General features: G+C 38.7%; 1 protein-coding gene across 1 annotated transcript in view; it reads left to right on the top strand.

Moving 5' to 3' along the window:
• The first annotated feature begins 2814 nt into the window (after window positions 1–2814).
• The window catches only part of LOC120539727 (cytochrome P450 2B4-like), a 55338-nt gene continuing 40321 nt past the window's right edge, over window positions 2815–17831 (top strand). The window contains exons 1-2 of the mRNA XM_039770110.1: window positions 2815–2988; window positions 10403–10565. Of these exons, the coding sequence (XP_039626044.1) occupies window positions 2815–2988; window positions 10403–10565 (337 nt within the window). The remainder of the gene's footprint in view (window positions 2989–10402; window positions 10566–17831) is intronic.

Below are 17831 nucleotides of genomic sequence, written 5' to 3' on the forward strand. Positions count from 1 at the left end.
GCCATAGTTGATCCGTTTTTGGTTCCCAAAAGAACCATCCACATGAAGGTTTCAGAAATAGCCTTTTTAATTTGGATCCTCAACAGCCTCTATACAGTAAATAACCATAGACAGATGACTGGAAGCAGATTTGTGAAATACCAATAAGTCATGATTTGAAAAGGAGTCATGCTTACAATAACACAAACTAAGTCCAGGTTTTCTTAATTCATTCGTGTCCTAGGTGTAGCGTACGCACTTTCGTTTTTTTTTACTACATATAAGAAAGTTTTTCAAAATACAAGGAACCAAACCCTTCCCAGAATAAAATGATGTTTGTCAAGCAGAATGGCTCAATTAGGAATCACAATAACCCACGAAGAACCATAAAATACCATTATCCATTCCTCTATATCAGGGTCACGGGGGTCTGCTAGAGCCAATCCCACAGGGCGAAAGGCAGGGACAAATCCCGGGCAGGTTGCCAGCCCACCACAGGGCACACACTAGGGAACATTTAGAATAATCGGACGAAACCCACGCGGAGGACATGCAAATTCCACGCAAGGAAACGAACAAATCTCCTTACTGCAAGGCAACAGCGCTACCACTGCGTCACCGTGCCGCCCATTAAATGCCATTAAAAAACATTATTTTTAATAGTAAACAAACTAATCTAATCGCCAGTCCAGATTTAACTTAACGAGAGGTTTAAAATGTTTCCGCACTTTTTTTAACTCTGTTTAAGAATTTCAAAAACATATTATATCACTTTTCTACACTTCTTTTGCGTCGTACTAACTTTTTAATCACCAATTGCTATACTCTTCCCACCTTTACCGTTTCAAATGAAAATATAAAAATGCAGAAACTTTTTGAACGTTCATCGTATTTGTATTTTGCTTTTAAAAATAGATCTAATAGTTTCCTCCCACAATCCAAAGACATGCAGGTTAGGTGGATTGGTGATTCTAAATTGGCCCTAGTGTGTGCTTGGTGTGTTTGTGTGTGTCCTGCGGTGGGTTGGCACCCTGCCCAGGATTGGTTCCTGCCTTGTGCCCTGTGTTGGCTGGGATTGGCTCCAGCAGACCCCCGTGACCCTATTCGGATTCAGCGGGTTAGAGAATGGATGGATGGAAATAGATCTAATTATCTCTCCATCCATAAAACCATTAATATCAGTTAATAAGCGCAGTATGGGACGTTGGTGTACTGTAAAAATGTAAATAAAAAGTAATATCAAAAAAATGAAATACTGCGTTTAAGATAACAGGGATAAGCCTACTTTAATCAGTATCATTTAATTCATAAAGGTATAAAATATATGCTCAAAACTTATTATGGTGGACTAATGAAGCTGCACTTTTCAATACGTTTAGTCTTCATCAGGTGTGTATTTTGTTAACTTTTTTTTCGTTTGCAGTATTACATATAAATGATGTTATCAACATTACAGAACATTCCATTCATCAATTCAAACTTAACGTGTTCTGGTGTCTACCATTACGCAGAGGCTGTCAGCAAATAATCGTTGACGGGTCGCCAGTGTTTTGTAACACGAACTCACTCGCAAATATCTGGCGGTTCTAAATACTCCAGTAAGTGAAAGTCATATTTAGAAAAAAACAAACTTCCAAACTCTTTCATCAGTTTGAGTGTTGAACCCTTGTAACTAGAGGCGTACAGGCAATATAACGCGCCTTCTGACCACCCCAATTAAACACATGCATATGATTACAAAAAAAAAAACAATATGCTGTTGAGGTACATTATTCTCTTATTTTGTACTAGTAAATACAAAAGTGCAGTGGCCAAACGTTTTGACAGTGACACAAATGTTGTGTTTTGCAAACTGTGCTGCTTTCGCATTTTCAGATTGTTTTTTACATGTTTCTATGGTATATTGAGGAACAATTATAAACATTTCAAGTTTCAAAGGTTTTTATTGGCAAACACATCAAATTTACGTAGAGTCAATATTTACATTGTTGACCCTTCTTCATAACTTCTGCAATTTGCTCTGGCATGGTGGATATCAGCTTCTGGGCGAAATCCTGACTGATGGTGATCTAATCTTGCATTTTTTGTTCTTGGAGTTAATCACAATTAGTGAGAACTGACTGTGTGTTCTCTAAGGGTTTAAGAGGGGGGTTTCCTGCAGGTCCAAACGTTTAATTCTATGATCTCAGAGTCACTTCGTTATCACTTTTGCCTTGTAACATGGTGCTCCATCATGCTAGAAAATACATAGATCATCACCAAATTGCCCCTGGATTGGGGGAAGTTGCTCTTGGAGAACACTTTGATATAATTCTTTATTTATGGAAGTGTTCTTGGGCAGAATTTTTATTAAGCCCACTCTCTTGGATAAGAAGCAACCCCACACATGGTTTGTCTCAGGATGCTTCACTGTTGGCTGCATGGACACAGGACTCATGGTATAGTGTTTACCTTTTCCTTCTCTGGACAATCGATTTTCCAGATGTCCCAAACAGTCCTTGTACTTCATGTAGAATTTCAGTGTGTCCCTGGTGTTTTTCATGAAAAGAAGTGGCTTCTTTGCTGCTCTTTTTGACAAAAGGTCAGTTGTCCAAAAGTCATCCCCTATGGGTGCAGAGGCACTCTGCGCTGCAAATGCGTCACTGCCAAAACCTTTGATCACTACTGTACATTTGATTGGTGTGCTGCCAAAGAACTTAATGTTACAGACTACTGCTAGTGACGGAAATGCCTTTTGACTATTGATAAACCAGCCACGTGAATTTGACCGTATTTAGGCATAACGTCCTTGTATTTACTTTATTTTTTCATCCTTACTGGCTTCAACGCTTGAGCATGCAGCTCTTCTGGACACTGGTTCTGTCCGCGATCGTCTTGGGTCTGTTGCTGTTGTTATTTCAGGAACACTCGTCTCGATACACAAAGATGCCGCCCGGTCCGACACCACTGCCTTTAATTGGGAACATGCTGCAGCTGAATTCCAAAGCACTCCACGAGAGTTTTATGGAGGTGAAAAACGTTTCATTTTAAAAGTGGTCTTTGCACTTGAAAATCACTGAAAGAGGCTTTTAGATGATTTATATTATTTGTTTTCTGCCCCGCAGCTGAAAGAGAAGTTTGGACCCGTGATGACGGTGCACTTGGGCACGATACCCCTCGTGGTTCTTGTTGGGTTTGAAGCGGTTCATGAAGCGCTGGTTCAACAGGCTGACACGTTTGCTGGGAGAGAGGTGCCGTCTCTGATTAAGGAGCTCTCTCTTGACTTCGGTAATATTTTTTTCCCTAACTGGTACCTGACAAAAACTTCAGAGAACTGCACGTCTCTGCTCCCATTATGCCATTTGATGTCAAGTTTAATACCCTTCAGAAAGTTACAATGTCTCCAGAAGGAAAGGTGTACATAATGGCCACGTTTCAAGTTATTAAAAAAGTATATTTCGGGACAGGTGAAATAAATGAAACATTTGACATTCACGTCGATTATCCTTGTGCGATCCGCGTGGCAGTCAGGATTCGTAACAGATATTGTTGAATCCAAGTCATCCCCTGCACCCCCCATTATCCCACCAACAACCCCCCCACAACACACTCATACCCACATTTAAAAATGTCAATCGAACTGGAAATCTGTGACGTTTCACGATCAGGGCTTGCACAGAATCAAAGATCACGCATTTTCTCTACGGATCACTGCAAGGTTCTAATTGAATTCTCTGAAGAATAGTTAGCCGCAAAGACGCGGGAGCGCGCGTTTTATGTGGCTCATTTACCAGTGAATATTGTGGGCATAATGCTTGATGCTTTTAAGGTGTGGACATCAGAGAATAAATGAAGTTTCCCGCAAAGGAACTTTTATACATAAAATAGATTATTTCACTGCTTTTTGTGAAACTTGCTTGACTAAGCGGTTTAATTATCAGATGTATGACATGCAGCCTCCCCAAACGTTCGCTAGAAGGGAGAAAATGATTATCTTGTGATGTCTCGAACTGAAATCTCATCAGTTACGAGAGTACATGTCTGTTCCTTATGGCATCAATGTTTGAATGTCTGCTACATTAAAGTATGCATAAAAAGCATCTGTCATTTCTCGTGATACTTTTTTCCCAGTAAATAATTTGCATTCTTATAAATTTTAGATGGAAAGATTTTGGAGATACAAAGTAATTAAACACAATTACTTCATGTCAATATAGGGGATCTAACACTGACAAATTTTTTTTAGCCACCTTTTGTTGAAAAAGAACAAAGAACAGAAAAACATAGACGAGAACAAAGAAGGGGGGACATTACCGCAAAAAAAAAAAATTCTATTTCTCATAAGGTAGGAAAAACACAATCTTAAAAGCATATTTCTACTCTAATAAAATATATATATATATATATATATATATATATATATATATATATATATATATATATATATATATATATATACGTTCTTACTCTGCTATCTTGTTTCATTAACTGAAATGGCACTTACCTGAATCATATGTGGGTTACGATTTCCACTTTAAATATAAAAATCACAAAAGTGGAAAAATGTGTAAACCCCTCTTATATCTTACAAAAAATAGGAAAAGGAAGTCAGAGGTAGACAATTTGCGGTGGTTATTAACTGACAGATAGCCATTATCCTGTCTCAAGACAAGGAAAAAAGTTAATTTTGTTGTATATGAAATTTGTTCCTCAAGCTTTAAAAGTGCTGCTAATATGAGGACAAAACTAAAATCTTTAATAGATAGTAGTTTATACCTAACATTATACTAACAGTTAAAGAAAATCAAAATTTAGCCATGCATGTGCTATGCAGCAAAAGTCCTTTTAAAATCAGAAACCCATTGGTGTTTCACATATCTGTTATCATCTTCCCGTGGTTATTTATGGAGACTATGATTAAAATAAATGGTTCTTTCTGGAACCTTTACTATTAGGAATCATAATGGTTCCAAAATGGTCTCACTCTGAAGAACTACTCTGGCATCTTTATTTTAAAGTAGGTGGAAAACTTCAGCTTTAATATCTAATTGACAGCTAGAGGCACATGCTTACCTATCATGATGTGACGAAATAGTTCTCTTGTATTTTGTTCCAGCTTCCCACAACACTTTGTGTAAAGAAGTGCTTCCTGGCTTCAGTCCTAAACACACTTCCCCTTAATTTCTACTGGTATTCTCAAATACATGATTCATTAAGAAGAAGAAAGATTTCTGCTGTATCTACTTTATTAAACCTTTTGAGAATTTTGAGGACCTGGATTAGGTATCCATGCAGTCTCCTCAGGATGAGACTAAGCAGGTTTAACTCTTAGAGCCTGTTATAGTAAAATAAGTCCTTAAGTCCTGGGATTCATCTGGTTGCTCTCATGTCTTTCTTGCAGCACTATGACTAGAACTGCACATAATATTCCAGAAGAAGTCTCACTAGAGCTATACATAATCTGAACATAATGTCCCTTCATTTATTTTTAAGTCTTTATGACATTGCCCTTTCATTTTATATGCCTTTTTAATAGCTTCTAAAAATTGCTTAGATGATGAAAACATTGTGTTAACATAAGCCCCTAGATCCTTTCTGATTGTTGCTTCCTTTGAAAAGTGTCCCCCATCATGTATTTATAATTTATTTTTGCCTGTACATGTTTCTGCATTAAACTGCATTTTAAAGGGTTCACCAAATTATGCAGCTTGCCCAGGGACCTCATGTTTAAATAGTGTGCATGACAAGAATGCATACTCCCGTTTCCACGCTCACATTAACTCCTTTCTGAGTTACAGCCTTTAAAAGGCAGCTGCTTATCACTTTCAAATGACACTCAGATGAGGACTGTGATATCTGGCAACTTCTTTTTTATTTCGGGCACTGTGCGACTTTGTGAACTTGAGTTTCTCCGACACTCTATGTCACTCGATCAACTTCCGTTTGTTGTTTATACCACTGTTTAAACCAACAAATAGTTTGTTTGTCCTTGCCTCCAGTTGGTATTCGCTGATATTCTTCTCTTTTGCTTTTGCCATTGCCTTTTCACAGAACACTGAGCTTAAGTGCTGTTTATATTGATTTCCATATTCAAAGTGGCGTAATTCTGGGAGGATGTGGGGAGTGGCAGCAGGCATGTGCACGTGCATTACTTTTCACGCTGACTGGGATTTATGCAGCGGAAGACCGTGGAAGTTGGCGTTCAAACAGATTGATGCATTTGGATTTTTTTGTGCATAAGCACATTTCCGTTTTTGTCCTTATGCCATGTTTTAGTGTGAATTCTACGAAAGGCATTATGCATGATGCCCCAGGTCTTTTTAAATTGTTGCTACTGCCTCCTCAGTATTCTTTACATATATAGCACTTTCTCACAAATTAAAGCACTTTTTTCAAAGTTAGTTGGGGGCCACTTCTGCCACCACTAATGTGCGGTATTCACCTGTATGATGCAATAGCAGCCATTTTTGTGTCATTCCTCCAATTGTCTTGCAACTTTCACAAGTTTTCTTCAGACTCAATTGAGCTGATAGGTGGCCAATGCCCCTCATTTATTGATGAATGTTGTGTTCCCTTTGGGTTTCAGTAAGCCATTGCAAATAATGTTTAAACAAAATCGCTTTTTGAACACTTTGACCGTACAATGTATATCTGGCATATGGATTATGCAATACGATTTAAGTGAGAAATTTCTTTTTTTTTAATAGACGTTTTTCACATCGTTTGGCATTGTTCAGAGCTGACCACCTATCGACTGAGTTTGAATATTCAGTATTTAAATTTATCCACAACAACATGATATGTTTTTCTCGGCCACAACTACAAACTACATGCGGTAAACACTCTTTTTTTAAAAAAAAAAAAAAGAATCCCCATATAGTACATGGACCATATTTTATGTCAGACATGCAAAATGTCACCAGAACGGACCATCTGTTACCATATACAACCATTATTTGTGTGCATTATTCTTTTAGAAAAATAATAGTAATAACATGGGAAACGAAATTCAAATCATTGTGCAAATATAGTACTTACGTTTTAATGTATGTTCTGTTAAATGTTTTGTTTTAAATAAAATATTCTTAAATACTGTAATGAACGCCGAGAAGTACAGCCGCACACCAAATGATATTTAAGATTGGTGCATTTATTTAACAAGAAAAGATCGTAGAAGTAGCGCATTCCCATTGTTACCAAACGCTTCATAACGGCTATTCATCGGTCTCATGAACGGTAAAGTCTCATGGATACATTCTTAAAAATAAAGATGTCAAGGTGGTTCTTCAGAGCAATGCCCAAGAGCACTGTTTCCCAACATGTTTTTTTTTAGGGTGGCGCACTTTTTGTAACCAAAAACATCCTAAGGCACACCACTGCAACTAAACACAAACACGTTCTATTCACATACTTTCTCAAACGTCCGACGGGGTGGGACTACACCAGAAAAGCTGATTAAAAAAAACAGTTTGGATTTCAGCTTTAGCAGACACTGCACTTAAAGAGCATTTCTCCCACCTGCTTTGTCTCTTTGCCTGCCCCATCTGCCTCAGAGGCAACTGTCATCTATCCACCTGCCCTAAGACTCGCTAGCGATCACATATTCTGGAAGATGGATTCTAGCAGACCTGAATCGCGTCTGAGTTGCCCTGTGCTGTGTCTGCAACATATGGAGCCGCTTTTACGCGTTTCGACCACCTGAGGAGCGTGTCCTTCTGAGGTTTAGACCAGGTGTGCTACAGTCCACGGCACACCAAGGTAGCTCTCACGGCGCTCCACTGTGATGCGGTACACTGGGTAAAAATACTATGTCATAGATGATCCATTTTTGGTTCTCAAAAGACTGTCACATAACCCACGAAAGAACCATAAAATACAGTACAATTATCCATCCCTCTATATCCTAACACAGGGTCACGGGGGTCTGCTGGAGCCAATCCCACTGGGTGCAAGGCAGGAACAGATCCCGGGCAGGGTGCCAGCCCACCACAGGGCACAATTTAGAATAATCACCACTTTGGGACGAAACCCACGCAGACACGGGAGAACATGAAACTTCCACGCAGGGAAGCGAACTCAGATCCCCTTACTGCCAGGCAGCAGCGCGCCACCGTGCCGAGTGTTAAATACCATTAAAGAACCATTATTTTTAATAGTAATAGTAGAGGCGGAAACAAACAAACCAAATCGCCAGTCCAGATTTAATAGTTCCATTTTAGTGACTGACAGTCGTCTACAGTAAAATTTAATTGGTTAAACCCAACTTACGATAAACGTTTAAAATGTTTCCGCACTCTTTTTTAACTCTGTTTATTAAGAATTTCTAAAACATATTATATCACTTTTAGTTAATAGTTACCTTCTTTTGCATCGTACCAACTTTTTAATGTCCAATTGCTACTCTTCCCGCCTTTACCGTTTCAAATGAAAATATAAAAATGCAGAAAATTTTTGAACGTCCACTGTATTTGTATTTTACTTTAAAGAATAGATCTAATAATCTATCAATCCATAAAGCCGTGACTGTCAGTTAATAAGCGCAGTATGGGACGTTGTTGTACTGTAAAAAATGTAAATAAAAAGTAATATCAACAAAATGAAATACTGCGTTTAAGATAACAGCGCTAAGCCTACTTTAATCAGTTTCATTTAATTCATAAAGGTATAAAATATATGGTTAAAACTTATTATAGTGGACTGATGAAGCTGCACTTTTCAATGCGTTTAGCCTTCATCAGATGTGTATTTTATCAACGTTTTTGGTTTTTTTTCGTTTGCAGTATTACATATAAATGATGCTATCAACATACAGAACATTCCATTCATCAATTCAAACTTAACGTGTTCTGGTGTCTACCATTACGCAGAGGCTGTCAGCAAATAATCGTTGACGGGTCGCCAGTCTTTTGTAACGCGAACTCACTCGCAAATATCTGGCGGTTCTAAATACTCCAGTAAGTGAAAGTCATATTTAGAAAAAACAAAATTCCAAACTCTGTCATCAATTTGAGTGTTGAACCCAGAGGCCTACAGGCACAATAATGCGCCTTCTGACCACCCCAATTAAACACATGCATATGATTACATAAAAAGATAATATGCTGTTGAGGTGTTGTCTATAGTAAATACAAACGTGCAGTGGTCAAACGTTTTGACAGCGACACAGATGTTGTATTTTGCAAACTTTGCTGCTTCAGCATTTTCAGGTTATTTTTTTACATGTTTCTATGGTATACTGAGGAACAATTATAAACATTTTTTCGGTTTCAAAGGTTTTTATTGACGAACACATCAAATTTACGTAGAGTCAATATTTACATTGTTGATCCTTCTTCATCATAACTTCTGCAATTTGCTCTTGCATGCTGGATATCAGCTTCTGGGCGAAATCCTGACTGATGGTGATCTACTCTTGCATTTTTAGTGCTTGGAGTTAATCACAATAGTGAGAACAGACTGTGTGTTCTCTAAGGGTTTAAGATCTGGGGAGATTCCTGCAGGTCCAAACGTTAAATGCTATGATCTCAGAGTCACTTCGTTATCACTTTTGCCTTGTAACATGGTGCTCCATCATGCTAGAAAATACATAGATCATCACCAAATTGCCCCTGGATTGGGGGAAGTTGCTCTTGGAGAACACTTTGATATAATTCTTTATTTATGGAAGTGTTCTTGGGCAGAATTTTATTGAGCACATTCCTGGGATTAGAAGCAACCCCACACATGGATTGTTTCAGGATGCTTCACTGTTGGCTAGACACAGGACTCATGGTACTAGTGTTTACCTTTTCCTTCTCTGGACAATCGATTTTCCAGATGTCCCAAACAGTCCTTGTACTTCATGTAGAATTTCAGTGTGTCCCTGATGTTTTTCATGAAAAGAAGTGGCTTCTTTGCTGCTCTTTTTGAAACAAGGCCAGTTGTCCAAAAGTCATCCCCTCGCTATGGGTACAGAGGCACTCTGCGCTGGAAATGCGTCACTGCCAAAACCTTTGACCATTACTGTACATTTGATTGGTGTGCTGCCAAAGACCTTAATGCTACAGACTACTGCTAGTGACGGAAATGACTTTTGACTATTGATAAAGCAGCCACGTGAATCTGACCGTATTTAGGCATGATGTCCTTGTATTTTCTTTGTCTTTTTTCATCCTTACTGCCTTCAACGCTTGAGCATGCATCTCTTCTGGACACTGGTTCTGTCCGCAATCGTCTTGGGTCTGTTGCTGTTGTTATTTCAGGAACACTCGTCTCGATACACGAGGATGCCGCCCGGTCCGACACCACTGCCTTTAATTGGGAACATGCTGCAGCTGAATTCCAAAGCACCCTACGAGAGTTTTATGGAGGTCAAAAAAGTTTCATTTTAAAAGTGATCTTTGCACTTGAAAATCACTGAAAGAGGCTTTTAGATGATTTATATTATTTGTTTTCTGCCCCGCAGCTGAAAGAGAAGTTTGGACCCGTGATGACGGTGCACTTGGGCCCGATACCCCTCGTGGTTCTTGTTGGGTTTGAAGCGGTTCATGAAGCGCTGGTTCAACAGGCTGACACGTTTGCTGGGAGAGCGGTGCCGTCTCTGATTAAGGAGCTCTCTCTTGACTTCGGTAATCATACTTTTTCCCTAACTGGTACCTGACAAAAACTTCAGAGAACTACACGTCTCCGCTCCCATTAAGCAATTTGATGTCATGTTTAATACACTTCAGAAAGTTACAAGGTCTCCAGAAGGAAAGGTGTACATAATGGTCACGTTTCAAGTTATTAAAAAAGTATATTTCGGGACAGGTAAAATGAATGGAACATTTGAGATTCAAGTCGATTATCCGTGTGCGATCCGCGTGACAGTCAGGATTCTTAACAGGTATCGTTGAATCCAAGTCACCCTCATTCTCCCACCACCAACCCCCCACAACACACACTTACAGTATACTTACAATTAAAAATGTCAATCGAACTGGAAATCTGTGACGTTTCACGATCAGGGCTTGCACAGAATCAATACTAGATCATGCCTTTCTCTACGGATCACTGCAAGGTTTTCTAATTGTATTCTCTTAAGAAAAGTTGTCAGCAAAGACGCGAGAGCGCGCGTTTTATGTGGCTCATTTAGCAGTGAATACTGTGGGCACAATGCTTGATTTTTTTAAGGTGTGGACATTACAGAATAAATTAAGTTTCCCGCAAAGGAACTTTTATACATAAAATATATTAGATTATTTTACGGCTTTTTGTGAAACTTGCTAGACTTAGTGGTTTAATTCTCAGGTGCATGACATGCAGCCTCCCCAAACGTTCGCTAAAAGGGAGAAGAAAGATTATCTTGCGATGTCTCGAACTGAAATCTCACCAGTTACCAGAGTACATGTCTGTTCTTTATGGCATCAATGTCTGAATGTCTGCTTCATTAAAGTATGCATAAAATGTAATTTCTCGTGATATTATTTCCCTTTAAATTTGCAATCTTGTAGATTTTAGATGGAAAGATTTTGGAGATACAAAGTAATTAAATACAATATACATCATGTCAATATAGGGGATCTAACACTGACAAAATTTTATAAGCCTCTTTTTGTTGAAAAAGGTGTCTTCTCATAAAAACATAGACGTGAACAAAGAAGGGAAAAAAAAACCTTCTATTTCTCATAAGATAGGAAAAACGAAATCTTAATAGCATATTTCTACTCTTTAAAAATTATATATATATATATATATATATATATATATATATATATATATATATATATATATATATATATATATATATATATATATATATAATTAACTGAAATGGCACTTACCTAATTCATGTGTGGGTTAAGATGCTCAGACAAAAGATTTCCACTTTAAATATAACAATCACTTAAGCGGAAAAATGTGTAAAACCCTCTTATATCTTACAGAAAATAGGAAAAGGAAGTCAGAGGTAGACAATTTGTGGTGATTATTAACTGACAGATAGCCATTATCCTGTCTCAAGACAAGGAAAAAAGTTAATTTTGTTGTATATGAAATTTGTTCCTCAAGCTTTAAAAGTGTTTCTAATATAAGGACAAAACTAAAATCTTTAATAGATAGTAGTTTATATCTAACATTATACTAACAGATAAAGAAAATCCGAATTTAGCCATGAATGTACTATTGTATGCAGAAAAAGTCTTTTTAAAATCAGAAACCCATTGGTGTTTCACATTTTGTTATCATCTTCTCGTGGTTATTTATGGAGCCTATGATTAAAATTAATGGTTCTTTCTGGAACCTTTACTTTTAGGAATCATAAATGGTTCCCAAATGGTCTCACTCTGAAGAACTACTCTGGCACCTTTATTTTAAAGTAGGTGGAAAACTTCAGCTTTAATATCTAATTGACAGCTAGAGGCACATGCTTACCTATCATGCTGTGACGAAATAGTTCTCTTGTATTTTGTTCCAGCTTCCCACAACACTTTGTGTAAAGAAGTGCTTCCTGGCTTCAGTCCTAAACACACTTCCCCTTAATTTCTACTGGTATTCTCAAATACATGATTCACCCTTTAAGAAGAAGAAAGATTTCTGCTATATCTACTTTATTAAACCTTTTGAGATTTTTGAGGACCTGGATTAGGTATCCATGCAGTCTCCTCAGGTTGAGACTAAGCAGGTTTAACTCTTAGAGCCTGTTATAGTAAAATAAGTCCTTAAGTCCTGGGATTCATCTGGTTGCTCTCATGTCTTTCTTGCAGCACTATGACTAGAACTGCATACAATATTCCAGAAGCAGTCTCACTAGAGCTATACATAATCTGAAAATAATGTTCCTTCATTTATTTTTAACAGTCTTTATGATATTGTCCTTTCATTTTATTTACCTTTTTAATAGCTTCTAAAAATTGCTTAGATGATGAAAACATTGTGTTAACATAAGTCCCTAGATCCTTTCTGGTGGTTGCTTCCTTTAGAAAAGTGTCCCCCATCATGTATTTTTAATTTTTCATTTCATATGCATGTTTCTGCATTAAACTGCATTTTAAAGGGTTCACCCAATTCTGCAGCTTGCCCAGGGCCCTCGTGTTTAAATAGTGGGTACGCACAAGAATGTTGCGTACTACGATTTCCACGTTCACATTGACTCCTTTCTGAGTTACAGCCTTTAAAAGGCAGCTGCTTATCACTTTCAAATGACACTGAGATGGCGACTTTGATATCTGACAACTTCTTTTTTATTTTGGCACTGTGCGACTTTCTGAACTTGAGTTTTCAAGTTTCTCTGACACTCTGTCACTCGATTAACTTCCTTTTGTTGTTTATACCACTGTTTAAACCAACAAATAGTTTGTTTTTTCTTGCTTCCAGTTGGTATTCGCTGAAATTCTTCTATTTTGCTTTTGCCATTGCATTTTCACAGAATGCTGAGCTTAAGCGCGGTTTATATAGATTTCCATATTCAAAGAGGCGTAATTCTGGGAGGATGTGGGGAGTTGCAGCAAGCATATGCATGTGCATTACTTTTCTTGCTGACCGTTATTGATGTAGCGGAAGAGCATGGAAGTTGGCGTTCAAACAGATTTATGCACTTGGATTTTTTTGTGTATTTAAGTACATTTCCGTTTTTGTCCTTATGTCATATACACACATATACATACTGTAAATACATACATATATATACATATATATACACATATACATATATACATATATATACACATATACATATATATATATACATATATATATATATATACACATATACATATATATATATACACACATATACACGCATATATATAAGGGGAAGTCAAAAAGTAAAGGGACATTTGAAAAAAGGCCATTTATTCTAATGATAGAAATGTGAAACATACCTTATTTTTCTACATAACCTCCCTGGACTTCAATGCACTTTTCCCTACGTTTCACAAGTTTTTTGATTCCATCGGAAAAAAAGTTTTTCGGTTGCATCTGCAACCAATTTTGCACCACATCAATGACTTCTTCATCACTTGCAAATCTTCTTCCCCTTAGCGCTTCCTTTAGTTTCCAAACCATGCTCGCAGCCTTACTTTCTGGTTCGTGATGATGAACCCAAGTTTCATCTACAGTAACGATTAGCTGTAAAAATACATCTCCCTTGCCACGATAACGGGCCAAATGTTTACGAGCAATGTCCACCCTTTGCGCTTTATGCTGTGCTGACACTTCTTTTGGGACCCACCTTACACACACTTTCCGAAAATTTAGCCTGTCGTGTACGATGGAATATGCTGAACCATGACTGATATGTAAAGTATTGGCGATTTCGTCCATTGTGATTCTTCTGTTTTCCTTCACCATAGCCTCAACGACTATCACATTGTCCTCAGTGGTTGACGTTGATTGCCTGCCCGAACTTTCTTCGCCACATAAAGACGTTCTTCCCTGTTTGAAGCTCTCTATCCATTTGTAGATCTTGCTTCACGACAAACAGTTGTCACCATACTGTGCTTGCATTCGACGAATAATGTCCGCAGGTTTAACACCTTCCACAAACAAAAAGTGAATCACTGCCTTCATTTCCTTCTTGGTGCAGATCGCAATGGAGCTGTCATGTTTAACGGTCTGCTACACTCCAACGAATAACACGGGAATAAGAGTTACAAGTTGTATAGAAGTGTTGGCGACTACACTCATTCAGCGCTGGATATGAGCAGTGTTACCAAACTCTGAAAAGAGAAATTAAAAAAATCCCTTTACTTTTTGACTTCCCCTCGTACATACAGTATACTAGCAAAATACCCGTGCTTCGCAGCGGCAAAGTACTACCTTAAAATTTTTTTAAAGAAGAAAATTAAACCTTTTAAACTGAGGGATAATATACCAATAATTATTTGTTAAGGATCTCTTTGTATACCACATTGTGAGTTCGGCCCTCCGGTTGTAATATGACCAAGCTGTGCTCTGAGCTTACTCTTGAGCATGCAACGTACAGTTGGCCATGTGAACAGTAATCTTGTTTCAAATCTCACAACATGAATTGCTGCTGTCATAATCGGTTTGAGTTTCATGGTTTGTTTCAATTACAACAGTATTTATTGGACTTGTGTTGAAGAGACATTCGGCATCTGTCAAGTGTTGTAAGCATACAACCGGTTTCATCATTAACTTCACATCCAACTTTTGAGAGTTTAAACATTCATAAACATCAAAGTGTCCACTACTGAAATCGTCACCTGTGAATCTAAGATGTTTAAGAGGCATTGGCGGTTGTTTAAAGGTGTAAAATATTTGGCCATTTCGGTACACTTGAAAGCGACAACCGAACAATTCAGCGGCAGCCATCAACTCACATGCAGATGCATAGGTGAAGGGCTTAAGCATTTCACTCTTCTAGTGCTCCTGTGTAGTATAATTATCTCCTGTACCATCATCAGTCCACACCTTGAACCTGTCCCAGTCATTCAATACATAAGACACAATGTTCCTCCGGATATCAAGAGTGAGCCTGATATGGCCGTGCAATATGTAACAAAGAGAATGGAAAAGGTAGGTCCCATCTCTGGGCATGGAAACCACTCGGTAAGTGACAGTTCTTTGATCGATGGTCATCACCTAGATAGACATGGCGGTACGGTTGGAATGATAAAGGAAATGGGTACCTGAACAATGTAAAGTAAGTCTAAAATACCTACACAATAACTATAATCATAATAAATGAACAATAAAACAGCGGAGAAGCCTTGGATTAAATAAAAAGGCTGTAGTTATCAGCAGGGAGACGTGAATCCGTGGTGAAGCAAGGAAGGAATGTAGAGACTGGAGTGACGGACGGCCTTATATAGGCAGGCAGCCAACAACGTGGGAGGCGTTGGGATGGGGGACCCAACGCCGCCTCACACGGTGACCGAGCTGCAGGCTATGGACGATATATGTATGTAAGTAGGATTCAGTTAACGTTGGGAACCCGTACCAAACTTCTTGAAGATGGGCCCATAAGTAACAAAGACCATTGAAAAGTTCAATATGGCGGACGACAGTGGCATCTTACCATCGAAATAAGTATGTACATTGGTTTGGTTAACACAGGAAGCCGCCACCAAATTTTGTGAAGATGAGGCATAAATAAGAAAAGTTCAACATGGCGAATGTTGTCAACTGTTATGACTGTTACGCGTAGAATTTTGAAATGAAACCTGCTTAACTTTTGTAAGTAAGCTGTAAGGAATGAGCCTGCCAAATTTCAGCCTTCTACCTACACGGGAAGTTGGAGAATTAGTGACATTGGAAACTTCAATATGGCGGCCGACAGTGGCATCATAGCACTGAAATAAGTACGTACATCGGGTTTGGTTAGCACAGGGAAGCCACCTACCAAATTTCGTGAAGATTAGGCCATAAATAAGAAAATTCAACATGGCGGACGTTGTCAACCGTTATCGACCGTTATGACCGTTATATGTAGAATTTTGAAGTGAAACCTGCTTAACTTTTGTAAGTAAGCTGTAAGGAATAAGCCTGCCAAATTTCAGCCTTCTACCTACACGGGAAGTTGGAGAATTAGTGATGAGTCAGTGAGTGAGTGAGTGAGTGAGTCAGTCAGTCAGTCAGTCAGTGAGGGCTTTGCCTTTTATTAGTATAGATCCCTCCACCAGAGCAATACCGTGACAACACTACATATATACAGTACTCAATGACAAACCCTCCCTTGCCCCAGTAATATATAACGAACACAAAACACAAATACTAATAAATGAACACAGAAAATGGCAATGATATTGAACTTGAGTCCGAGTGTACAACTGTCCTGAATGTGGATGACTGGTCAACTGATAAGAGATGAGATGCGTTCGTATTTCCTGGAATAAAAGGAGCAACCTCACAGTGAATCCTTGGCTTGTGGTGGATGATGTAATCCGACCTCGGGGTCTCTGGTGATGAGGGAATTGAAGTCAGTCCAGCAGAATGAAAACAAACTGGCTGCAATGGCGCATTGTGGTAAACAGCTGGTAAGTTGATGCATCGGGGTGAAATGTGATCCTCGTCTCTCTTCTCTCTCTCTCCCATGTTCTCTCCCGATTGTTTATATAGTACTGACGGATGTAATTGATTGATAGTTAACAGGTGTTGTCCAATTTGGGGCTGCGGTCTCTCCATCATCCGTTCCCTTTGTATTTACGGGAACAACATTTACTGATGCACACAAACAGCAAACAGGACAATGGAAACAAAACGCACTCAGTACAAACAATAAACAACACTATTACTGTGTAGCCCTGCTACATACTAACTACACTGGAGTCTACGTCTTTATATAAAAAAATCAGAAAAAGTAACAGTTCCAGGGTAGACCCTAAAAGACTCCAATGAGGATTTTAACCAGCTGAATGATAAAATTTGTCAAGATGTTTGGGAGGGGCGGCACGGTGGCGCAGTGGTAGCGCTGCTGCCTGCAGTAAGGAGACCTGGGTTCGCTTCCCGGTCCTCCCTGCGTGGAGTTTGCATGTTCTCCCGTGTCTGTGTGGGTTTCCTCTGGCTCCGGTTTCCTCCCACAATCCAAAGACATGCAGGTTAGGTGGATTGGCGATTCTAAATTGGCCCTAGTGTGTGTTTGGTGGGTGTGTTTGTGTGTGTCCTGTGGTGGGTTGGCACCCTGCCCAGGATTGGTTCCTGCCTTGTGCCCTGTGTTGGCTGGGATTGGCTCCAGCAGATCCCGTGACCCTGTATTCGGATTCGCGGGTTAGAAAATGGATGGATGGATGGATGTTTGGGAGTTCCGAAATCCTCTAATATACTTGTTGAAGTTATGGTAGAACATTTTTGAAAAAAAAAAAAAGTTAATTTACATTAAAAGAACTAGCAGCTGTAGTTGCCAGAATTTTATTGTAAAAAAATAAGGTTTAAGGTTTCTTTATTTAGTCATGTTT

The sequence above is a fragment of the Polypterus senegalus genome, chromosome 11 (genome assembly GCF_016835505.1).
Source record: "Polypterus senegalus isolate Bchr_013 chromosome 11, ASM1683550v1, whole genome shotgun sequence".
Taxonomy (NCBI): domain Eukaryota; kingdom Metazoa; phylum Chordata; class Cladistia; order Polypteriformes; family Polypteridae; genus Polypterus; species Polypterus senegalus.